The sequence below is a fragment of the Amblyomma americanum genome, chromosome 9, assembly GCF_052857255.1.
Source record: "Amblyomma americanum isolate KBUSLIRL-KWMA chromosome 9, ASM5285725v1, whole genome shotgun sequence".
NCBI classification, from domain to species: Eukaryota; Metazoa; Arthropoda; class Arachnida; order Ixodida; family Ixodidae; genus Amblyomma; species Amblyomma americanum.
The window spans coordinates 61,142,934-61,168,326 of NC_135505.1; the positions used below are offsets into that span (position 1 = coordinate 61,142,934).

A 25,393-nucleotide genomic window follows, 5' to 3' on the forward strand; every position below is an offset into this window, starting at 1 on the left:
ACTGCTGCACCACTGCACCAGGAGTGGTAGGAAGATTCGCAGGGATCTACGAATGTAGAGAATGACCAATTCCGCATATATGGACACTAACGCATTATCGGTATCCGAACAACTGCCATCCAGGAACACCGGATTTGAACACCGGAACCGCCGTGAAAACCGATCTGCTAGCGCACTGAGTTCGCATTCGGCTGAACTACGCAAATTGACCATCATTTTTATTGGTATAAATGAACTCTGTATCCCCGTCAATCCACCTGTCCCGCTCATATGGGACGGTTCAGAAAGGAAGGCGCACTAACTGTCTCGCTTCCGGTGTGTTTGGGGAAGAGATGGGACGAAAGCAGTGACAAGGGGAAACAAAGGAGTGCGCGCCCAGGGCCTATGGGGAATGCACGGTTGGTTCTGACTTACTCAAACCCGACGCAGATGAAGCGCGCCGCCCAGCGGGCCAACCTGGAGGACAAGAAGGCGGGCAGCAGCGGCCAGCCGTCTCTGCTGACCGCGTCCGACGGTTCTGCGCCCAAGAAAACGCCCGCCAAGACGCCCGAGGCCCACAAGTGAGCCGGGGCGCCATCCAGTGCCGCGCACCACGGCACATGTGAAATGAGAATAGCTGTTGGACGGCAGCTCGAGTCCTTCGCGGACAGCTCCGGTCCTGTCTTCTTCCTTGTACCTTGTCGTTGCGCTGTTTTTTTTTCTATCAGAGTGCATCAACTAGCTCAACTCCTCGTTTGTGCAGAGCTATTCTATAAGCAGGAGGTCATACCTGTAACCGTAACTGGAAAGTTGCGTCTGCATTGTTGGTCGCAGATAGAGATCGAACGCCTGCCACCTGTACGATACGACATAGAGGGCCAGCTCCCCTCGTCGCCATACCACGCCATTGGTCGTTTGGACTGCTAAATTTATGCTGCCGCACAGCTTCAGTGATGACTGCATCCACAAATGTGTTGAACACGATTCGACTAGGGGCAGTGTGCGTTATACCATGTCACTTGAACAGACGGCGCTCGCTGCGGGCCGCTTGCACCGACATTGTAGCGACTGCCTTGTTCGTGAACCCAGGACAACGCGCCTCTAATGTGCTTATCACCACCCTCTCCGATCGGCACTGTTAGACCTATGCGTGGTCAACCGTCGTGGCGCCCGTGACTCAAGAGCGAGACATCTTTACAACTGAGCTGACGAGGTCAAGGGCACAAAGGGATATGTATAAGAAAAAAGACAGACGGTGTTGAAACCAAGAAAGACACTTTCACTGAAACCACTTCACTGAAAAACTTTCACTGCGGCCCCTCGTCTCTTTTCGCTCGCTCCGAGGCCGTTGTGACAAACTGTTTGCGCGGGCTCGCGTGCGCGCTCGTGCTCTCATCGCTCACGCCTGGACGCCGTTGTGCGAGAAGCGCGCGCGTTGTCGTGCTTTAGAGTAAGCGCAGCTCGTGTGCGTGTCGTTGAGAAAATAACGCAAAAGGGAACTGTTCTCGCAAAGGCTAGTTTTATGTCGAGAGTGTATAACCATGCCGCATGTGAAGTTGAAACTGAAGGCTTCCTTTGAACGAAACTCGTGCTCTAATGCAAGTTCCCGTCCTTTTTATGTATGTGCGTCTTCTTATTGAGCTTGCTCTGCTCGCTCAGCTTGCTGGTCACGCCTTTCTGTTACTTATTTCTTTTGCCTCTCCACGGTGTTTCTCTGGCTTTGGCGCTGGGCTGCTGACCCGAAAGTCGCGGGTCGAATATCGCAGCATTTTGATTTGTGCGAAATATGAAAGCTCATCTCGCGATGTCGGTGCGCGTTAATGAATCTCAAGCGGTTGAAGACCAAATATTTAGCACGAGCGCGTGACTGCGATGACCAGTAGGTAAGGTATTGCCGTTTATATCGTTGTCGTGCTTTCCACCAATCCGCTACTCACGCACTGTCGTTGTTACCGCAGATAGCATATTTACCGTACAGATATCTAATAATCCCTGCGAATTGGCGGCCCTCCAGTAGTGCGTTGCCGAGACTCTATGTTCAGCCCTAGGATGTTAAACATACAAATAACTACCACGCCACAGCTTTGACGCGCTTCGACGGGGCACGCACTGCTAGAGCGCGCCAACGCAGGACTGTAATTTACCATGGGGACTGCCACCTTCGCGTTTGACGTTATACACCCTGCCAGTTTACATGGCGTCGGCCGAGTGGGTGCATATATATATATATATATATATATATATATATATATATATATATATATATATATATATATATATATATATATATATATATATATATATATATATAGCCTGCCGGCGATGGGTCATTAGTATGCAGCGTCCGATACTTCACACGCATTAAACGATTCCTGCCACCTGCGCAGATTTCTGTTGACAACAAACACGCCTGCAAACGAAAGCGTCACTCGAAAGAACGTTGCGAAAAAAGCAAGACGCTTCCCTGTCTTTAAGCAACCACAGCGCCATTTCAGTCATTGCTAAAACTGCCCATTTGATGAACTCAATCGGCGCATGATCGGGCGTCTTATGGGCCCCTCCGTACCCGCGAGGAGACAGGCGCGACTGGCTCCAGCAGCACGTCAACACGGCTACGGTAGTCAAATAGCCGCAGCGGCGTCGTGCCCGATCAACGCTTCAGCATTCCGCCGCTAGGGGAGGAGCGTGGCGCTGTCGTCGCGTGACCAAACATTAAGGTTGGGTGGGTTCCTTACATCTGCGTGACCTCCGGGCTGGCCTGCAGCTAGCGCTGCTTCCCAACGACATGGCGTGGTGATCGGCACAGCGCACAAAATGCTAAGCGTCACCGCCGGTAACCCCGGGAATCTTCCCCATTGTTCGAAAACATACCAACAATTCTGGACCAAAGCACTTTTCAATAAGAATGAGTTCATGAACGCAATTTTTTCGTATATTGTACGAATCCACTTTAACAATCGATATGTCCGCAGATCTCCCGTCGACAGGTTTACATTTTTTTTTGTTATCGTCAAAAACGTTCCCTATTGGTTTTCATGGCAGTTTTTTAACTGAACGATGTGAGCGAAGGAAAATCTTTGAAAGATTTTACCCGTACTGCCCGTCGGGAGAATGGACCATTGCATCCAAGATATCGATAACAGTCCCTATTGGGACTGTTTTTTTTCTACATTTTTTTCTACAATAATGCTGGACAAGATTCCAAGGTCCGTGCTACGCGCTTTCGCTCGCGATGCACCGGTTGATCCCTTTAGCGCATGCCAAGCTGCATAAGATTTGTACGCGAAATTTCGCAGAGTTCCCTTCATGTTCGGCGTCACGTTGGTACCAAGGTTCCCTGTTGTTCCCGGCTAATGTTCGCCTGAGTTTTCTGAGTTGAAGCCTTACAAAAATGGATATAGAATTTCTGATGTCATTATGAAACAAACCTGGTGATTCGTCAGAAATTAATCAAAAAAGCAAAGTCTGTTGTGTTTTTGCATCAGACAGGCATCATAAATTCCTGATGAGTGTTTGCATCAACTTTTTGCATCAGAATGGCAACAAAGTTTCGTGATGAATTTTTGCATTAACTTTTTCACATCAGGCCACCATCGCAAACTCTTTATGAGATTTTGCATCAACATTTTAACATCAGATTAGCATCACAAATTCTTGATAAGATTTAGCATTAGCATAATTAGCGTCAGACGTACATCAAAATTTCGTGATTAATTTTAGCATTAACTTTATTGCATTATTCTGGCATCAGAGAGTTTTTGTGTTCGCTGTACTCACAGGAAAAAATTTCAGATGAACACTTAAGATGCACGAATACATCAAGAAGTCACCCCAATATATATATATATATATATATATATATATATATATATATATATATATATATATATATATATATATACATATATATATATATATACTTATGAATTGAGCGAACAGTCACCGATACCAAGGTGCATAGGGGATTTTTTTTATGTGTTGTGTTGATCAGTGGGATATTATAGTACTTACATTAATAAATCGCTTAAAGAAAATACTTATAAAGCAGCAGAAAAACAACCATGCCGCCGGTGGGATCCGAATCCACGACCTCCGAATATCGCGTCCGGTGCTCTTACAAACTGAGCTACGGCGACGGCTGTCCAATCTCCTGCTCTTGTGGGTATTTATGTTCATTGGGTGTAAGCGAACCTTGAGAGTGTTCACCAGCCCACTGATCAATATCCCACTGATCAGCACAACATAAAAAAAAAACATTCCCCTATGCACCTTGGTATCGGTGACTGTTCGCTCCCTTCTTTAGTTTGTCAAACGGGCCCCTCATTTCCTTTAACTTATCTGCTAATAGCTTAACTCTCGGTTCTGGCAGTCTTGATGCCATAGGTAGCTTAAGAGGGCTCTCGCAGTTTCCGCCCTCGCCGTTAGATGACGTTCCGCACGTCACTCTCGCGGTATTACAGGACGTGCTACGTCCGCCGCTATGGTCGAGGGTGGCGCTGGTGAACACTCTCAAGGTTCGCTTACACCCAATGAACATAAATACCCACAAGAGCAGCAGATATTGGACAGCCGTCGCCGTAGCTCAGTTGGTAAGAGCACCGGACGCGATATTCGGAGGTCGTGGGTTTGGATCCCACCGGCGGCATGGTTGTTTTTTCTGCTGCTTTATAAGAAATTTTCTTTAAGCGATATATTAATCTAAGTGATATAATATCCCACTGATCAGCACAACACATAAAAAGAAACATTCCCCTATGCACCTTGGTATCGGTGACTGTTCGCTCCGTTCATAAGTTTGTCAAACGGGCTCCTCATTTCCTTTAACTTATCTGCTAATATATATATATATATATATATATATATATATATATATATATATATATATATATATATATATATATATATATATATATATATATATATATATATACTCCCTTGATTTCCGACAAACTATTTCAATCAGACTCCTGAAGTTGATGCACTTCCTGAAAATTTCGGATCGACCTGGTTTAAGAGTGGGCTCTATGTGCGCGAAAAAGAGAGCGACGCGACGAGGCGGCGTGGGGACGTTCGATCCGTCGCTTAGTAGCAACCTCCAAGGAAGCGAAGGCGACGCGCACTAGCGACGTGCACAGCGGTCTCCGTGCGTGCGCACTCGAGCATAGTAAACACGCCCGTAACTGTCCTCTCTCTTAAAATTTTGTGAATGTGCCTCATAGCCAGGGTAAAAGAAATATTTTCTCTACGGTAGCAGTCTAGCGACAGAGACGAAGTCACATCGCGGATTCACGGGGAGGTGTGTTTTGTTCGGTGCCTGAGCACTCCGGCTTAGTGAAAACTCCCGTAAACTCTCACCGAAATCTGCTTCTAAGTGAGAAAACTATAATATTCAAGTGAGAATAGGCGCTCCGAGTGTTTCTGCACCCGTATACTGTTGCGCAGCGGAAATTTGGATCGAGCGCCGTTACCGCCGGCTCGACACGCATCTCTCCCTGCAGTACGCCCGCTCGTACAGCCCGCTCCAAATGTTGTAAGCCCTCTGTGACAGATGAGCAGATTGTTCTCATTCTCTAAATGATACTGGTCTGCCTCAGACGCGTATCATTTCCGCTGTCATTGACCACTATCTGAGGTTCTACCTCCGAATTGAGGGGAACCAAATCCGCGACCAACTTTCGTCCCGGCGCCTGTTTCTCGGCCGGCTCCAGCACCGCTAACAAGCGCAGCTGCCCAATCGAAGCACTTCGCCACTTGCCGTTCGTTTACGACGTAGTTACGCGCAGCTAACGCACACAGCGACTACCGGCCTAATCTGCGATGCACGCGGATTCCAAACGCCAGTCTGATGCCACGCGCGAAGAAAACACGCTTGCGGAGCAGGAGTTCGTCTGCTACATGCATCTCAAACAAGGCGGCCGGCTGGATGGATGGATAGATGGATACGGCTGAACCCTTTATATCGGGCGGTGGCTCAAGCCACCTAGCCATGTCTTGTGAAATTTTACTCCTGTCTTGTTTTTAGCCACCACTCACATAACCTTCGCTTGGTTACTTCTAACCTCTTAAAATCCACTTTCCCTTCACTATCCCTAAACCCCAATGCCTTGGGTAAGTCAGCCCCGCTGCCTTCCACTGTAGGGTGAAGCCCTTTACAGGAGAGTATCAAGTGTTCAGCCGTTTCCTCCTCCTCTCCGCACGCAATGCACAAAGTGTCTATCTCCTGGTACCTGACTCTTAGTCCGCAAAACTCCAGTCCTGGCCTCAAACAACAAAGAACTTCCCCTACAATTATCATAGATATTTTCTTTGACAATTTCCTGTTTAAAGGTCCGGTATGTTTCCAGTGCCAATTTCGTCAGCATCCCTGTTTTCCACAAAGCTCTCTCTGTTCCTTTAACCTTTTTCTTAACCGATAATTGCTGATTTGCCCCCTTACTGCTGTCCAGATATTTGCTTGTCAATTTTCTAGTTCGCTTTCTCCATTTCGTGTCAACATTCTTTATATACAGGTATCTGAAAGCTTTCCTAGCCCACCGCTTTTCCTCCATCTTTCTCAATCGTTCCTCAAATGCTATCTTACTGCTAGCCTCTCTGCTCTCGAAAGACGCCCATCCCATATCACCCTGTACCCCCTAATTTGGTGTATTGCCATGTGCTCCCAAAGCTAACCTCCCTACTCCCCGTTGCCTAATTTCCAGCCTTGCTTGAACATCTGGCCTCATACACAGGACCGCATTACCGAAGGTCAGGCTAGGGACCATCACCCCTTTCCAGATCCCTCTTACCACCTCATACCTATTGTAATTCCACAGTGCCCTATTTTTCATGACAGATGCATTCCTACTAGCTTTATTCATTACATATTTTTCATGCTCTGTCAGATACTCAGCACTGTTATTTATCCACACCCCAAGATACTTGTACTCATTCACTACCTTTAGCACGAACTCCTGTATTCTATGCTCGCCGCCCTCTTCATTAAATATCATGACTGCAGATTTTTCCTTACTATACTTGAAGCCTAATCTATCTCCCTCTGTACTGCATATGTTTAACAGCTTCTGCAGGCCTTCCTTGTTGTCAGCCATTATCACTATATCGTCCGCGTATATTAGTCCCGGTAATGTCTGTTTAATCAATTCCCCTTGCTTGAAAAAAGATAGGTTGAAGCCTAGTCCGCTCCCCTCTAGCTTGGTCTCCAACCCTTGCAGGTACAACATGAACAACAAAGGGGACTGAGGACATCCTTTTCTAAGCCCCCGCTGTATCTCTACAGGCCCTGATACATTTTTTCCTATTTTATGAGCACTCTGTTACCTCTATATATATCTTTTTAAAGATTAATTACTCCATTTTCCACATCCAATGTGCCCAGTATGGCCCCTAAATGCTCCTGAGTAACGTTGTCGTAGGCTCCCCTAATATCCAGAAATGCTAGCTATAAGGGCCTATGTTCCTTTTCCGCAATTTCTATACACTGTGTCAATGAAAATAGATTGTCCTCCAACCTCCTTTGTTTCCGGAACCCATTCTGTAGTTCCCCTAACACCCCCTCGTTCTCCACCCAAGCCTGCAGTCTATCCTTTATAATTTGCATCACCACCCTGTAAACCACAGATGTCACTGTTATGGGGCGATAGTTACTTACGTCTGCTTTGTCCCCCTTTCCCTTATATATCATGTTCATTCTACTTAATCGCCATTCATCGGGGACTTTCTCATCCACTATCATTTTGTTCACTACCTGTATTAATGTTTGCTTGGATTTTGGTCCTAACTTCTTTATCAACATAATCGGGATACCATCTGGTCCTGTTGATGTGCCACTAGGAACCTTCTCTGCCCTTTCCCACTCTCCTTGCTCAAGTGAAGCTATTGCTGTAACCGGTCTATCCTCCTTCGATAAATTATGTACCACGTGCGACGGCGCACCGCAGCGACGCGGTGCGGCTGTGCGCCAGTGCATACCACCTATAAGTCACGAAAGTTGAGCAAAGTTATTCCACCTTGATCTTCGGAGCAAAAAATATTGACACAAATATTAACACAGCAAAATAGGATAAAAAGCAGTAGTTTTATTATTTTGTAGTCAAGCTCTCAATCACGCTCTAATGTACGAGTCATAGCCATTGTCTAGCCATAGCCATAGCTACTGTAGTCATTTCATCCCTCTAGCCCACTCTACACGCAGCATTTTTTTTGTGTGCGAAGGCTTGTAGGTGTGAAAACGCTGTCTCCTAGTCGCGACGTTTGCTGCATTAGCTTGTTAGGATCGTCAGACGTCATGCATATCCTAGTGGAGTGGCTCACGGAGGATTCGTGGAATGTACTGCACATCCGTGCGCTCGTTGATGTTAGTGTGGGCATGCGCGTTATGAAAGACACGAACGCGATAAAGGATTGTAGAAACAGTGACGTCGCCGTCAGTTCTAAAGATGGAGAACTGCCTGCATTGGCCAAGCTGCTTGACTGTGGTGAGTATGATTATAACCGCACTAGTCATTTGCGCAGGTTGCGAATGTGTGCACGCTTTCTTTGCAGGCACACAGGCAAAGATGGAGCGACGGCGCGCGAAAATTGTGCCATCACATACTGCATCCTCTAGTCGCGCCGTGGAATCGCCTGGAGAATCCTTTCAGGGGGTAAGGCCTAAAAATATTCATCATCATCATCATCATCAGCCTTACTACACCCACTGCAGGGCAAAGGCCTCTCCCATGTCTCTCCAATTAACCCTATCCTTTGCCAGCTGCATCCACCCTTTGCCTGCAAACTTCTTAATCTCATCCGCCCACCTAACTTTCTGCCGCCCCCTGCTACGCTTACTTTCTCTTGGAATCCACTCCGTTACCCTTAAGGACCAGCGGTTATCTTGCCTTCGCATCACATGCCCTGCCCAAGCCCATTTCTTTCTCTTGATTTCGACTAGGATGTCATTAACCCGTGTTTGTTCCCTCACCCACTCTGCCCGCTTCCGATCTCTTAACGTTACACCTATCATTTTTCTTTCCATGGCTCGCTGCGTTGTCCTTAACTTAAGCTGAACTCTTTTCGTTAGCCTCCACGTTTCTGCCCCGTAGGTGAGTACCGGTAAGATTATGCTGTTGTACACTTTCCTCTTGAGGGAAATTGGTAAACTGCCACTGATGATCTGCGAGAATTTGCCATATGCGCTCCACCCCATTCTTATCCTTCTAGTTATCTCCCTCTCATGATCCGGATCAGCTGTCACTACCTGCCCTAAGTAGACGTATTCCGGCACAATTTCTAGGCTCTCGCTGCCAATTGTGAACTGTTGTTCCCTTGCTAGACTGTTGAACATTACCTTGGTTTTCTGCATGTTAATTTTTAGACCCATCGATCTGCTCTGCCTGTCTAACTCGTTGATCATGATTTGCAGTTCACCTCCTGAGTGACTCAGCAAGGCAATGTCATCAGCAAATCTCAGATTATTTAGGTATTCTCCATTTATTCTTATTCCCAACTGTTCCCAATTCAGGCCTCGAAATACCTCCTGCAAACATGCGGTGAACAGCATTGGCGATATCGTGTCTCCTTGCCTGACGCCCTTCCTTATTGGAATTTTATTGCTGACTTTATGGAGGACTATAGTAGCTGTGCAGTTGCTATATATATCTTCCAGTATTTTGACATAAGGCTCTTTTACCCCCTGATTACGCAATGCCTGTATGACTGCTGAGGTTTCCACTGAGTCGAATGCTTTCTCGTAATCAATGAAAGCTATATATAGAGGTTGGTTATATTCTGCACATTTCTCTATCACCTGATTGATAGTGTGAATATGATCTATTGTGGAATATCCTTTACGAAAGCCTGCCTGATCATTTGGTTGATTAAAGTCTAACGTTGCCCTGACTCTATTAGCGATTACCTTAGTAAATACTTTGTAGGCAACGGATAGTAAGCTGATCGGCCTGTAATTTTTCAAGTCCTTGGCGTCTCCCTTCTTATGAATTAAGATAATGTTTGCATTCTTCCAAGCTTCTGGTACAGTCGAGGTCATAAGGCATTGCGTATACAGGGTGGCTAGTTTTTCTAGCACGATGTCCCCTCCATCCTTCAACAGATCTGCTGTTACCTGATCCTCCCCAGCTGCTTTTCCCCTTTTCATTGCTTCTAAGGCTTTCTTTACTTCATCTTTCGTTACTGGCGGGATGACGCATTGCTGTGCACTGCTGTCTTTCTCATTGGCGCTCTGATTACATTGGCTACTGTACAGCTCTGTGTAGAACTCTTCGGCTACGTTAACTATCTTATCCATATTGCTAATGACATTGCCCTGCTTGTCTCTTAATGCATACATCTGGTTTTTACCTATGCCTAGTTTCCTCTTCACTGTTTTTAGGCAACCTCCGTTCTTTATAGCATGCTCGATTCTCTCCATATTAAACTTCCTTATGTCGGCTACCTTGCGCTTATTTATTAACTTTGATAGCTCCGTTAGTTCTATTATATCGGTAGTGTTAGATGCCTTCATGTTTTGGCGCTTCTTAATCAGATCTTTCGTCACCTGAGATAGCTTCCCGGTGTCTTTTCGAACTGTCCTACCGCCTACTTCTACTGCGCACTCCGTAATTATTGATGTCAGGTTATCGTGCATTGAATGAACATCAAGATCATCTTCCTCAGTTAAAGCAGAGTATCTGTTTTGCAGCGCTATCCTAAACTCCTGTGCTTTCCCTCTTACGGCTAACTCGTTAATGGTCTTCTTCTTCGCTAGATTCTTCCGTTCCCTCTTCAAGTCTAAGCTAATTCTAGACCTTACTATTCTATGGTCGCTGCAACGCACCCTTCCGAGGACGGCCACATCCTGAATGATGCCAGGTTTAGCGCATAGTATGAAGTCGATTTCATTTTTAATCTCACCATTGGGGCTCTTCCAGGTCCACTTCCTGTTTTCTCGTTTGCGGAAGAAGGTATTCATGATCCGTAAATTATTTCTATCCGCGAATTCGACTAATAATTCTCCCCTGCTATTTCTAGAGCCTATCCCATAGTCACCTACCGCGTGGTCGTCAGCCTGCTTCTTGCCCACCTTCGCATTGAAGTCGCCCATCAGTACAGTGTACTGCGATTTTACTCTATTCATTGCTGATTCTACGTCCTCATATTATCGTAATTTATTACAGGCAGGTCTCTCCTAGCCCTCAGGCAGTGCGAGTTCCCTCGGTTGGCAGTCACTCAAACTCTTAGAAAAGCGCCTTGGGGCAGATTTTGTCACGAATGTTTGCGTAATTAAACAGCGCGTGAGCATACACGTATAAATTTTTTTTCTACTTATTTTACACGGTTTGTTTTTTTTCGTGGACGTTGATATTATTTCTTGGTCAGTTTGCACTGATGCCTAAGGGACCCATTTAAGAAACACCAGTTATGCGACCTTGTTGCTTGCTGCTTTGAAGTATAAAGATTATTTTGGTCTAATGAGCAATTGGATTTATATGGAAACGCGCTGCCCCATTCGCAGTGACGTGTGCAAAAGGCCGGAAAAAGTGCTTACCCATTAACAACCACATGTATTAGACAGAAAAAGTACAGTGTACACTTTTTGCCAAGCATGTTTTCTTCGCCACAAGTGAGAAATCGGTGAGCAGTATGAGAAGAAATTTGCATTTGCAAGCATGTACAGTCTGAGTCACCTATGTGTAGAGCGCTCGAGCAGTGCACACTGGCCAAAAAATACGGAAATGAAAGATCACCTCATCGTTTCTGGGCAAACTGCAAGTGTCTACCTTTGTTCCAGGTCTACGTAGCTGTATTTCCGGGCTAGTTTTGCCCTAAAACGTGGTAGCTGCAATGAGATGTGCCTTTGTTGGCAGAGAACTGAGTTGCCCGTGCACTCTACACAAGGGTGATGTAATGCAGCCTGTATATACCAGGTGTCCCAGCTAAATGTAACTAAGCCTTCAAAACAGATGAAGTGTCCTAGCCCCGTGAAACCAACTGACGGTTGTTCAGAGTCGCGTGGCCTAGTGTGCAGTACTTTTTAAGGCGAAAGCCTTTAATGGCACATCCTCGCGTCTGTCCTTCCGTTACCATCATCAACTCGATAAGAAAAAAACTTTGTGCACGGTGGTATTCGAACCACCATCCTTCCGTTCCTTAGCTGAGGGTGCTAACGAGTACTCTACTTCCTGCCAATGCATATGTAGTTCTCCTTGTCTAGGACGCTAGAGAGTGTTTGCAGAAAGGCGCCAAATCAGACTGATGCCTCCCAAATGCCCTCCAGAGTCTCCAGCATTTGAGATTCACAAACAACTGTGTACTTAACATCTTAACCACACATCAGTGACACAAGCAGCAACACCGCAGTAAATCCTTTCGCCTCACCGCACTTTAGGTCAACAAAGTGTTCCCCTGAATTTCTTCTTAAAGTTAATTATTAGTGTCAATAAGAAAATGCCAATGGAAAAGCTAGAGATTGCCAAAAAAACCTTTAGCTGGGCTAGGTACGATTTACGTAGCTTCATTTATTGGTCTTTAAAGAAAGCTATCACCTGACCAGCTGCTGGCTCACATCTCTGCCCCAGTGTGGACGCAAAGGCAAATCGGGGAGAGCACTGCAGAAAAAAAAAACTAATTTTGTTCTCGAAGATGCGTCTTGGGATGTTGAAGTAGCACCGTTGTCATGAGGAATCTTTTTTTATTGTGTGAGTTGTGGTTTAAGGTTAGTAGAAAAAACTTTATGTAAATGGTACCTTGGTGCAAACGTTTTAGTCAGCTGTTTTTCAAAGTGATCCACAACTTTTTCTTTGAGACTTTATTTGCGACGTCAATAATTAAAAAGTTATCTAACTAGGCTGAACTAATTACCTTTAAAGAACAAAAAATACTGCAGACTAGGACATGCAACTCTAAATAACCCTCAATTGGTTTCATGCTGCTAGGAGATCCTGTGTGTTTTAAAAACTTGGTTACATTTAGCTGGGGCACCTGGTAGAATGATGTGGCCACGGAGGCCACATTTAATCCATGTTACGGGTGGGTGCTTGAGAGGCCTGTCAGCTGCGACTGGTACGCTTGGTGACAGATTTTCTTGGCAGTGAAGGGAAGGCCACAGGGCCAGAGCATCCATAACTGTCGTTCCGCCAATCAGTTCAGCCACACGACGTTGCGCCTGGCTGCCTGGCGCACAGCTCTTCCCATGGGGGCTTCATTCCGCTGCTGGAGCAGCGGTCACCATGTATTGAAGCTTCTTGTAACTAGACGGGCCTATCGAATTTGTTTTAATCAAGGAAGTCGTCTTATCCTTGATCTTCAACTTTGAAAGTTGTGCCTTAAATAACAATTTTTAACTAATAATTATTGACAATATGCCGTATTGTGAGCGAAAACTGATCTGCCAGTGAAGACTTCAATCTGCTGCGTATGAAGTTAGGGTCTGCTTCGGTTTCTTAGCTTCCCCACATTTGCCAAGCTATCGCTTAGTACAGCCAGACGTGTTCCTTGGCGTGCATGCTTGCCACCACCTCGTCGTCGTCTCCCTGAGCCAAAGGGGTGGTGCAACATATTTATTCGGGTGTTGACTTTGTGACATATATTAAGGCAGAGAATCACGGCTTTTTCAGGAACTCCTTACTATTCTGTATACAATCCCCAAATTTTGCATCGAGAAATATGGGTTTCGCCCACCACTGAACTGTCCCCTGTAAAAGGAAATGCTAGATTCTCCCCTAAATGTCTGTTATTTTGTATAAAGTGTCTCCAAATTACGGCACCACATTGTTTTAGGGAATACGCTGCCTCCTGCTACAGTGCAAGCAGCAAGAAGCGAGCAAATTACTAAAATATGTACAGTTTGTTTATCAGACTGCCTCCAAATGCGGCTGCGGTACACAGCGGCAACTCAAGGAGCTGCAAGCATATGTCGCGTTTCTAGAAGAGCGACTGAAGGTTGCCGAAAACAACAATGGAAGTTCACATTTTGATTACATAACTTCACAGGTTTTTGGCAGCATTAGTGATGTGCCTGCAAGCTTTGCTGTATTTGGAACAATTTTGGATGATAAGTCTATATTGTGACACATACAAGTGTGTGTAACCTGCCATGCTGGACAGTTTGTTGAAAGCTTGCTGTCACATGTATTCCGGCATTTTATGTGCAGTTGACTGATTCCGGCGTGGGTTTTTCTTTGCAACCACTGTAGTCATGATTTTTAATTCTACAGACAACAGATTTTAAATGTGTTGTGGAGTGGGTGCAAGGTAGCAGATAATGCACAATTTTTGACGACTGGCAGTCCTTCCTGTGTTTGCCTATTCAATGAATTATCTCTTTTGCTCCTGCTGCACAAAATAAACAATGAAAAAAGCAAGGCTTTCTTAGTCGTGCGCTTGCAGACATGTACTGAGTAGGGGATGGTCACAAGTTTTTATCAGTCCTGCGGGCCTTTTTGTCAGTGTGAAAAAGATGTCAGGAATATCAACAGCCTTGCCTTCACTGTAGTCCTGCTATTACCAGTGCCTCGAAATGAGTTAATATTTCTGTGCGATTATTTGCATTTCCATCATCATATTTGTGTCCATTAAATTTATTTTTGCATGTGATTTTTTGTTTTAATTTAAAAGAGTAGGCACCAAATTTTCGCCCGGGTGTGTTTTTTACTTTGCTATGGTGTTCAAAACAAAAGTGTACATGAGTCATGATGTGGAGTTCACCTATGCCCGCTGAACAATTCATAACTGAATTTTTATATTCTGGCATTTTGGTTCCGGTTTCACCAGTCGAATGACAACTTTGAGATAACAGCCGATTTTAGGTCGTGGGTCATACACATATTATCGTTGCTAGTCCATTTTTTGTGATATTGATGGAGGCAACATTCTAGAGGCCCGTGTGCTGTGCGATGTCAGTGCACGGTAAAGAACCCCAGGTGGCTGGAATCCCGAGAGCAATTCACTACGGCGTTCCTCATAGCCATAGTCACTTTGGCACGGAACTCCCATGAGCCCATATACCATTTTTTGTGATTCCAATTCTTGGGCAGGTTTGAATAAGAGTCGGTGTTAAATAAAACCAAGAAAGGAGTGACCACACGGTAATTTTTGTATGCCTCGCGTGACTTCAAATCGTCTGTTATTTCACAGTAGTCTTTCGGCTGTTGAAACGAAAGCGGAAATGTCATGAGAAAAAAAAAATTGTTAGAAATTATTTACCACTTCATGATGGATTTGTGGGCCTAACTTGGCGCAGATATAGAATGAAGACACAAGACACGTACACGTGGAGACATACATGCCAAGTTTGCTCACAAAAAACCATCATGGACAGCCTCCAACTTGCCCACCTACCTTTTTTGTTAATTACTAGTTGTTGGCACTATCCATATGCCTATCTGTTTTCTAATTGGTGCGCATCATTCCAAAAAGACACACAACTAAAATTTGATGTCTCTATCCTTTAACATAGATTCAATATTCGGCACTATTTGCTGCTATTGTTACATACAACTCTGAAGCTTCTTCATCACTTCAAAGTGCTGAGTGCAGACAAAAGAAAAGGCGAACAGAAAGAGAATAATAATTCATAGTGCAGGAAAGGGGCCAGGTGGCAGGGCATTTTTTCATTGCTTGAAAGTGCCGGGCGTAGCCAAGCTAAAAGACAAAAACAGGACATAGCGCAAGTAACGAAAAATATGCAGTACCAATTAGCCTCTTTTCCACCATTGTTAATGTTAAACCTGAAGTTTTAAGGAGAAGCTTGTTTAAAACAAAAACTGTTAATAATGAATTCAATTCTAAAATCTTCACGTAACATGTATTTTTGTGCCATATCAAGTTCTTGCGGAATTACGTAATGCTGTGTAATTTTTTTCCTGAAACCTTTGTAAACTTTTTTCTGCATGCAACTTGAAGTGTTGATTTCTTCAGAAATTGGTTTTGAGGAAAGAAAATGATGCAGTGTGTCAAAAAATCCTGCTGTAGGGATAAAGGGAGGGAGAAAAAGAAGAAAGATGTGCAATGCATATCAAGAAATGCAGTAAGAGTAAAACTATCATCCTGCCTATTGTAGAACTTGAGTCAAGGTGTGTTCAACTTGCTACCCCAGAAGTGAGAAGGAAAGATTGTATTCTTGTCTCCGGGCTGACAACTTCAAAACTCAGTAACTAGTGGTCAGCAGAAAACAATTTCTTCCTTATTGCATTCCTTGACGTAGCGAGAAAGTAACTGCATGCATTTTAGCAGGTTCCTGACAGCAAAATTTCTTATATACTTTTGGCATTAAGTCACATAACATATTGCATAAATTCGCAAGCACTAGTTTCACATAAAATTAAATGGCATGCCAGGTCCTTTACATAGCTGAACTAGTATTGAATTCTTATCCATTCTTTCATAAGCTCAAAAGAAGCATGCTTGACATCAGATTGGTCACATTGCTCGCACGCCTGTTTGTATATCAGCGTGTGTGTGTGTGTGTGTATAGAATTTATTTTCTCCTTTTGTTGCAAACTTGTGTTTGGGCTTGCTTCCCTGGAACTGAACCCTCCACTCCAAATGGCTATGGAATTAAGACTGAGGCCAGACATGTTTTTAATTTGTACTATATGTGTTTGCTTCTTTATTCAGACTCATTCAAGATGGTGAAGCACCTAAAAAAAATAACCCATCAGCCGGAGTCCTCAGCAGCTCCTAGCACCAGTGCTGCAGCTGAGACGGTAAAATTTGCTGCTTTTCTGGTGTCATAGCACCAATTCTAGTCCTATGGCTTAAGGCTCATTTGGAGACTAACTTCAAATCTCAAACTGTTGTTGCATTTTTATTCTTTTGAGTTTTTGTTTGTAATGCTTCCAACCATGATTTCATGGCTCCACAAGATAATCACTGAACTAAGCATAATTGTCATGATGGCAGCAACTAGAGAAGGTGTCTCTAGCACTTCATTATTGTGTTCAGCATAGAGCACTTATGCACTGCATGAATGCTGTATAATCGTGGCATTTTTCATACTTGTGAGCAGTGCAAAACTATCATTTGTCAGAGCGACTGAATATTGCCACCTGCTGTCCTCGGGTGGCTTATGAAGACTACAGAGTTAGTGTCCTGTATGCAATAGGGGCTGGAACCCTGCTTACTTAAATGCCGTCTCCATCTTAGGCAACACATTTTGGTGGAGGGGCTGCGACTTGTGAATATATTAAAAGAAAGCATTTATGCTGCTGTCCTTTAGGAGGGGGCAGTATTGTTAAAGGAATAGGAGCACCAAGCTTTTGGAAACGTTTTTTTGTGTTTTTGGCAATTGCATGTACGCCAATAATATGTACATCAGAGGTCTCAAACATCCACAAACTTATGGATGTGCGAGCTTCTGAGCTCCAAAATTTTCAGCCTCTGTTCTGGTCAGATGCGATTTCTTTTTAACTCTAACAGTTCTTCGATATCTCGTTATTCCTGCTTATGTAAATAGTTAGCTTTTGTGATAATCAAATGGAAAGCTTGAATATAAACTCAAAAAGGAAAACAAAAATTCCTCTTCAAAATCGGCCCTGCGCCAGAGCTCTTCACTAGCGCGCTTATACTTTTTTGCTAGAATTTACTTGTGCCTACGTTTGCTTACTTTTTCACCATTTTTTTTTCTTGGGCCCCTTCTCTTTTAACAACTGACCAGTGGAGACAAGTCTACTAATGCAGTCCACATAGTGGGAGCAGTTTGAGAGATGGATCGTCACATGCATGAACTTAGCTTATACCGACTATACTTATAATTCAGTTTCATTTTCTTGCTTCAGTTTCAACAGTCGCCGTGACTTCGCAGTCAAGTTGAGATGACGTTCAGGTTGCATGAGGCATACAAAAACTGCAATATGATTGTTGCTTTGTCACTTTCATTTGCAATAGTCTGCCCGAAGAGCCGGCAGGGGAACAAATAAACAAAGCAGCTACTTCATTCTTGTTTGCCTCTCGTGATCTTATAATTGCGTCAACTTGTCTGTGATGTCACAACCAGTATTCGGCTGTGAAGCTAGAACGAAACAGTCTAACAAAAAGCAATTATAAATTAATTACTAGGCTCAGGCAAATTACATGTACTGATCCTTGTTTGTAAATGTTGCAGATAATTTCAAAGACAGAACAAACATAGAAAATAGTCCCTATTCCTTTGAAATGATGCTTCACTAAAGCAATGACTAAGTATGTATTTATGCTCTTTAGTGAACTTTCAATGCGAGAGTGTTAAGGGCGTTGTTCAGCGGAAAAACTGCTGTAATTGGCGGTGTGTTGAGATAATGGGATTGGTCGAAAATGTCATGATGTCACAACCACATGACGTAATATGGGTAATTGAAACACCCCACAACGATCACGACGTCATTCCACCGCTATTACATACTGCTTCTGAAGAAAGAAGCAATTACGGTGAAAAGAAAAATGCCCGAGCCGAGACTCGAACTGCTGGCCCTTAGGTCGTGAGCCGGGAGCGCTTCCCCTCAACCACAGCGGAACATTCATTCAGTGCCATAGTTTAGAGGCTTGATGCGACCGACTCATACCGCATAGTTAGCAACGGTATCTTTGTCCGTGTGTGTGTGAAACAATATGTAAAGAGGATCCCAGGCTGCTGAAGGGACCCATTAATGCTATCACTTCGTACCCTTAAGGCAGAGCTTAAGTACCCTTAAGTTCCCCAGAAATTTTTGTATGTTTTGAAAGCCAGTGTTGCTCTTTTTAAAACCTATTTTTTTTGGCACCTAACCTGGGCATTGGAAAAGTTTGCATACTTTAAGCTTTTTTTCATAGCTGCTGCAGTGTGTACTGTAATATTTATGAAAGTTAAGTTCAGAACCAAATTTATATTTGCATCAACTGTGGGCTGCTCTAGCACCAAGTTTCCTGTAGGCGCACTGGTGTAACAATGCCACCTGTGTTTATTCATAGGATATTTGGGAGTGGAGGCACATTCAGCGATATAGGCTTGCTAGTGAAAAGCTTAGTCCTGTTTTTGTTTTAGTTGTTCCATCATGCATTTCTCGAGTGTTTAAGGTTCAAGGAAATGTACACCCTTCCAATTTTTTAACATGAACACGCGAGCGTCGACTGACCGGTGCAGCGGTGCCGAGGTGAAGCAGAGCGGAAATCGGGAGAGCATGCGTGCTGATCATGCCTGTGTAGCTAGCGTCGTCTGCTTGGCTGTTCTGTTTCGTGCGAAGCAAGTTTTATGGCCGAGTTCTGAGAGCGTTCATTTTGTGTTCTATCTGCTACGTGTTTGCGGCTTTGGACTGGTGGAACGCGTAGCGTTCCTACGCGTTCCAAGCACGACTGTACAGGCCCCGGTTGTGTTTGCGGATAACGTATCGAGAGCATTTGCTTTAACGAAATTAACACGGAAAAATCGAGGGTCCTCTTCAATCAGCTTTTCATAAGTGACGATTGCAACTGGTTTCTTGGGCATGCTAGGCAGTTCCCAAATCCACGCTCTTTTAAGAATCACCCATGCTATATGAAGCGGATAAAAACAATTGCTCGCAGCTTCTTGGGCCTCCGATGCATAAAAGCCGATGGTACACAAGGGTTGCTTCGCACTAATGAGAACAGCCTAGCAGACGAACCCTACTGCAGCAGCAGGGATTATGGGCGTGCCCTTGCCCTCGCAGGATTTCTCCTCTCCTTCTTCTGGCACAGCAGCAAAACTGCACTTGTAGACCCTTCCAATTTTTTAACCTGAACACGCAAGCGCCAACTGCCCGGCAACGCTTGCGTGTTCAGGTTAAAAAATTGTAAGGGTTTACAAGTGCAGTTTTCCTATAGAGAACTTCTTGTTTGAAAGAGGGAGGGGAATCGCCTACCTCCTTTCCCTTTTGACATTAGCCTCTAACAGTTATATGACTTTCGTTTACAAAACTCGTATGTTTAGTCAGAAAAGGACAAGGCTGTTTGAGAACTAGCATGCGTGTTTCATACCATGTGAGCAGCGGAATGGTGTACCAGCTAAATAGTTATCAGTTAGCTATGAAAAATTGTGCTTTTTGAGGAACAGCAAATATTTATGTGGATTTTTTGCTAGAATGTACAAGGATATTGACCAGCACATACTTGCTGGCAAGATTGTAGATTTTTGCATATTCTGTATTCGTGGTTTTTTCACATTAGAAAAAACCTGAGCAATTGTAATTTTGGCGTCAAGTTTTTCTTTCCTTCATTCTTTTGCCGACTTGTTTTACTCCAGAGCAGTATGTCACTGGTTGCCTCATGGTCATTATAGGTTGAAATGAACTAGAAGGTTGTTCATACTTTCTGATCTGAACTTTTGTATTGTGCAGACCAACATCGGCAGCGGAGCTATGTTGGAGAAGTCTGTCCTTGATCGGCTCCGCACTTACTGCCGAGGTGCACCCACCAAATTCGCAAGGGCCCTGATGAGGGTTGTGTTCACCAATAAGAAATGAAAGGGAAATCCCATTTTGAGAAAGGCTGCAACGTCAGCAAGGAGAGCCCCCCAAATGAGACACTTGACCCCGTACATGTCAATGCTGTGATCGGTGAGTGGTATGTACATGTCCTTAGATCGGACAGCAGATGGCTCACCTTTGTGGCATTGGCATAAAGGAACACTGAGCACGAGTCCATTCAATTACTTCTCTGAGTAAAAATTGATTCTCTGGCTTTTTCTTGCTATGTTGATGTTTGCCCGGCAGCAAAAGGAGAATTTATCAGCCTCAGAAAATTGGGCTTAAAATCTTCCAGCGAGTCGACTCAAAATCATGACATTGCACAAAACGCACGTGTTACCACAATTTTAAGGCGAAAGCTTTTAATGGCTCAAACTGTCTTCTGTCCGTTAACAGAGGGTGTCACAAGTGTTAACTCGGGAACTACAAAGATAGGAGAAAACCGATGGTTGCTTCAGATAGAGGAGGAAAAAATGAGCCTAGAAGCCACGTTTGATGACTGTAGAGTAATTAGTAATTATAGTAAAAAATGTAATTGTGTCGAAATAGCACGGACGTCAATAAAGCCACGGGAACGATGTGACGTCACGTCCACCAGAAGTCGTCACGGCATAGTGAAAATTGTCACAGAATGGTCGAAAAAACATCAGATTTGTGTCTAATTAGATAGAAAAATGTGTAATTAACCGTTATTAATACTTAAGATCCCTGAAAGATGTATAGTTTGGATATCGATATAGCCACGGGAACGGTGTGACATCACATCCACCAGAAGTCGTCATGGCATAGTGAAAATTGTCACAGAATGGTTGGCTTCCCCCTCCCAACACTTTGGTTGCCAAAGTGTCTCGTAACTTTTTTTAGTGAATGATGGTATATCTTAGCCTCTGCAATCTACCGCACATTTTACTTGAGCAATTCGCATGTGCTTGCGACACCTGTACTTAATTTTTTGGTTAATTCCGAGCTACAGAAGCTCAGTTTCTGATGCAAATGGTCTTGCGATTAAAACCAGGTACTCTGTCGATACGGGCCAATTCTATTTCTCCTCCGTGTCCCTTTAAAAGACGTGGGTTCCAAATCTTTAAAAAATGGCCAAAAACTCTTTTTAGTCGTTGTACCCGCTCGTGTCTTGCTTGTATGCTACCTCAAAGTTCAGTGCTGAAATCTACCAGGAAGTACTGCAAAAAATGGTTTTGTGAACGGTCGCAGGAAAACATATTGGAAAATGCTCGAAAAATCTGCGTTTTTCTCCGTTCTGCTCTTCTGCTAGGTACTCACTTTGTGGAGCAGATTTCTTCACAACTGCTTTTTCTATTTTGACCTCATTTGTTTTGTTGCCCTCACAAAACTCCACTTCATGCGAAGACAATCTTGCGTTTCTATCTTCATGGGTTGTAGTTTTTTAGTGTGACGCCTTGTTTATAGTTTGCACAAGTCTGCATCAACTGCGTTTCCAAATATGGAAGCAAAAATTTGTGTCAGTGAAAAAAACACCAGCGCAGCGTAGTTTTCATTCAGAAATGCAGTGAATGCTAAACCAGTATTTTACCAGTCTGCAGGCTTTCCACAAGATGCAGAGACATTTGTAGAAAAAAATAAGTTTCCCAGATATTTTCTAATTTTCGGCATTCAGGTGCGGTAAAAATTTTATCATAGTTAACAAAAATTTCAGCGTTGAAACACACATCCCTCCTTAAGCAAAGAATTTAGTTCCTGTTATAATGGTTTTCAAGAATATTTCGAGGGTGTTTCCTCAGTTTGAAAATTAATTATGTATTTAAAAGCACTGAACTTCATCAGAGTAGATATCATGTGAGTTGGTTTAGCATTATGAAAACTCAGAAGATTGAAACACAAGGATAAAGAGAGTAGTGCAGTTGCTTTTCTGTTTGTCTTTCTCCATGTATTTCAAGTGCTACAATGAATAGCACTGAGCTGTCTCAAGAAGGTTAGTTGCACATTAAATGCCATGCTTATTTTTTTGCTGCCCACTTTCCTTTTCAGAACAGGTGCTTGAATGAGATTGTGAGTATGAAGACGCCTTTACATGTTCATATTGACTGGATATATTTGTAAACAGCACTATTTTAACCCTTTGTTTCCCTGCTGCCACACATATGGCCGACTAGTATGAGCAGATTAGTGATTGTGGGGAAAAACTGTAGTTTATTTGGCACCAAATATTGCTGCTGCGTCAACGCTGGTGTGAAGCAATATCTTTGCTTGGCATTTCACAGCTTCACTTCTTTTGTATGACCAGTAATCTGGCCGTAGGCCATATTTTATGGCAGCATAGGTGTGCTGCATTCCTAAACTGTGCAAGAAGCTTTACTTCATGTGAACTTTGACAGGCTATATTCACTGTGTTTGAAGGAAGCGATCAGTCATCAAAAACAAAGAAAAACATGGGGGATGTGTTTTGTTTCGTAATTATTGGTGTTGATCAATGTGACATTAGTAGTGTATTCATTTTCAACTGAAATGTGTTTTATTCGAAAGCAGAAAAAAAATTTGCCCTACATGTCCGCCATACTCTTGTGTGCTCATATGTTCGCTATACACCACTTGAAACACATGGAAAAACTTTGTCTTTGATTGCTTTGGTGTTCTTTGGGGAGTGCAACAGTTTTGCACTTCATATGACAGCAGATACAGTGTGAACAGTAATGTCATAGCCGTGTCTTGAAAGCTGCTTATAAGATATAAAGATAGTTTTTGCATTACTTCTTTGTTTTCGTTTGGTTCATTGGCCTAGCCAGGGTGACATGCATATGAAGAAGCTGCACGGAATTATAGTTGTTATTTAGTCATATCATTACACTTGGCTTTTATTCCATTTGCAAAATGTGCATACAGAGTGCATCATTATGAGCGCTCTGCTGTAGAGCGATGGATTGCGCTTGCTCAAATTCTGTAGTCTGCTTTGTCACAGCAGTGTGCCATGTAAAAAAACAGTAGATTTTCTTCTCATTTTCACAGCTTGGCAAGAAGTTTTGATTACCTAGTGACCTGGATATAGGCTAATTTGACACCCATTGGGGTCGATTCTAGTAGGAGCTTTTAAAACAGTATGCTATGAGTGACCACAGCGGTGGCCTATTGGTTTGAGCATTTACGTTTATGTGGCAGGTGCGGGGTTCAATCTCCAGTGCCGCCATATGCCCATGGGTTATCTAATGATACAATCTTTCCCCTGGCCATGTGCTCAGGTTCTCTGAGGTATACATTTTATCTTGAAAAGTGGGTAATTGACCTGGTGTGCCATTACATTTTGCCGCCACCAGTATTTCATAAGTGTTAGAATTTTCAGACTGGAGTTCTTTTGCCAGGGCAAAACAGTAAATTTTGTTGGAATAGTTTTTTTTTTTCATGTCCACAAAACAGCTAATTCCTACGGTTGTAAAATTTGGTCGTCTCTGTCCGCCAGAATTGCGTCCTTGGTGATAGAAATGTTTCTGCTGGTTGTGCCAATGTAACATGTTTTTATTTCTGCTGTTTCAGCATATGTCTGAGCAGAATCTCACACCACAATGCTGCAATTGAAAAACAGCATATCGTCTATGCTGTCGCAGGAAATAAAGTAAATAAACAGAAACAATATGCCTCAAGTGAGTCGGTGACTAGAGCGTGCCTTCCCTTGCTGATATACGCACTGTTACCTTGTTATTTCACTACAGCATTTGCATGACATTTAAATCAGAAACACATCATAAACTCAGCGTGTGTGCATCACGAACTAAGTAGAAATGCATCGCAAATTAAAATAACCTCCGCAGTAGGAAACGCATCACGCCGTAATCAGAATATCGGTGGCTAATTTTAAACAGCAATGCATCAGAAACTCAACTGGAAACTCGTCAAGCATGCATCACGAAGTAAGCAGAAATGCATCATATATGCATCAGAAATTAGAAAATTTCGACAGGAGGAAACAAATCACATCTTAATCAAAATATCGGTGGCCAATTTTCATCAGCAATTAATAAGACACTCAACACAGAAGTCATGACTAATACATGAGGTGATGTCTAAATTAATCGACTTTAAATCAAACTCATCGCAAATTTTTGTAAGGAATATAGCTGAATGCATTTGATGCTTAATGCGCCGAACGTCCCGGCGCAGGCTTCTCTTCGAGTTTTTTCACGTCATCCTTCCTTGAGCCGCCGCCCGGCCTGCGAAGTTGAAAGGGCGTATACCTAGTATACCGCACTTGGTAGCCAAACACACGGGAAATCTGCAATATAGGCCAGAGCAAAGCAGTAGTAAACATAAGCAACAGAGGCACCGACAAGGTGCTGTATTTCCAGTGCTATTTAATACCCCTGTCACACGGCATTCCTCGAAGGCCTTTCCAGCAAAGGCACCTTTTTTCACCACAGGAGCAAAAGCTCAAAGGAGCAGCGACGCAGCTACATGGTGCAGCCCAAAGGTGAAACAGACGAAGCTTCGCACCAGCTGCAGTGCTCGAGATGGCTGAAATGAGTTCTTTAAAATTAAAGTGAGGAATTCTGTTCATACGTTGAGCTCACATGATTTTAAGTTCTAACTGCTTCCTTAGAAACGTGGCAACCACTACTCTCATCAGCAGGAGCCGGTTTTGTGTATTTCCTTGGCCACCAGGGGCAAACACCTTCAAAAGGTGTTTTCAAACATTATTGACTGTATCTATTTCCTTTCATTGATTTTACTTTTTCACGTTGGATGGCACTTCGATCGAAGGTTCTCGAAGGCCGCACCTTAGGTCTCCAAAGGTCTCGGACGGGGGCCTTCACCGCCAGGGCCCTTAGCGGCAAAGGCCCAACACTTGTGCCGTGTATCTGCGCTCCTTGCGCCTTTGGATATAAGCACCTGATTCTCAAAAGGCCTTTACGGTGCCCGTGTGACAGGGGTATAACACTTTACTGCACACTCCCTTAAATAATGGTTAAAATCTAAAAATTCTGTTTTATGGTATAATTATGGGGGTTTAACGTTCCAAAGCGACGCAGGCTATGAGGGAC

At 43.6% G+C, this 25,393-nt stretch overlaps 2 protein-coding genes across 3 annotated transcripts in view; both read left to right on the top strand.

Annotated features, from left to right (window-relative positions):
* Nucleotides 1-25,393, top strand: part of LOC144104802 (uncharacterized) — a 55,771-nt gene that overhangs the window by 27,384 nt on the left and 2,994 nt on the right. The window contains exon 4 of the mRNA XM_077637989.1: nt 430-560. Within this exon, the coding sequence (XP_077494115.1) occupies nt 430-560 (131 nt within the window). The remainder of the gene's footprint in view (nt 1-429; nt 561-25,393) is intronic.
* LOC144104803 (uncharacterized) lies at nt 8,160-23,977 on the top strand. 2 transcript variants are annotated; one of them, XM_077637991.1, is made up of 6 exons: nt 8,160-8,453; nt 8,521-8,621; nt 16,570-16,658; nt 20,259-20,477; nt 22,395-22,415; nt 23,892-23,971. In XM_077637991.1, exons 1-3 carry the CDS (start codon nt 8,264-8,266, stop codon nt 16,585-16,587), a joined length of 309 nt encoding a protein of 102 aa, XP_077494117.1. In that variant the 5' UTR covers nt 8,160-8,263; the 3' UTR covers nt 16,588-16,658; nt 20,259-20,477; nt 22,395-22,415; nt 23,892-23,971. The 2 variants fall into 2 exon arrangements, with proteins under 2 accessions (XP_077494117.1, XP_077494116.1); XM_077637990.1 differs by having other exon boundaries at nt 22,395-23,977.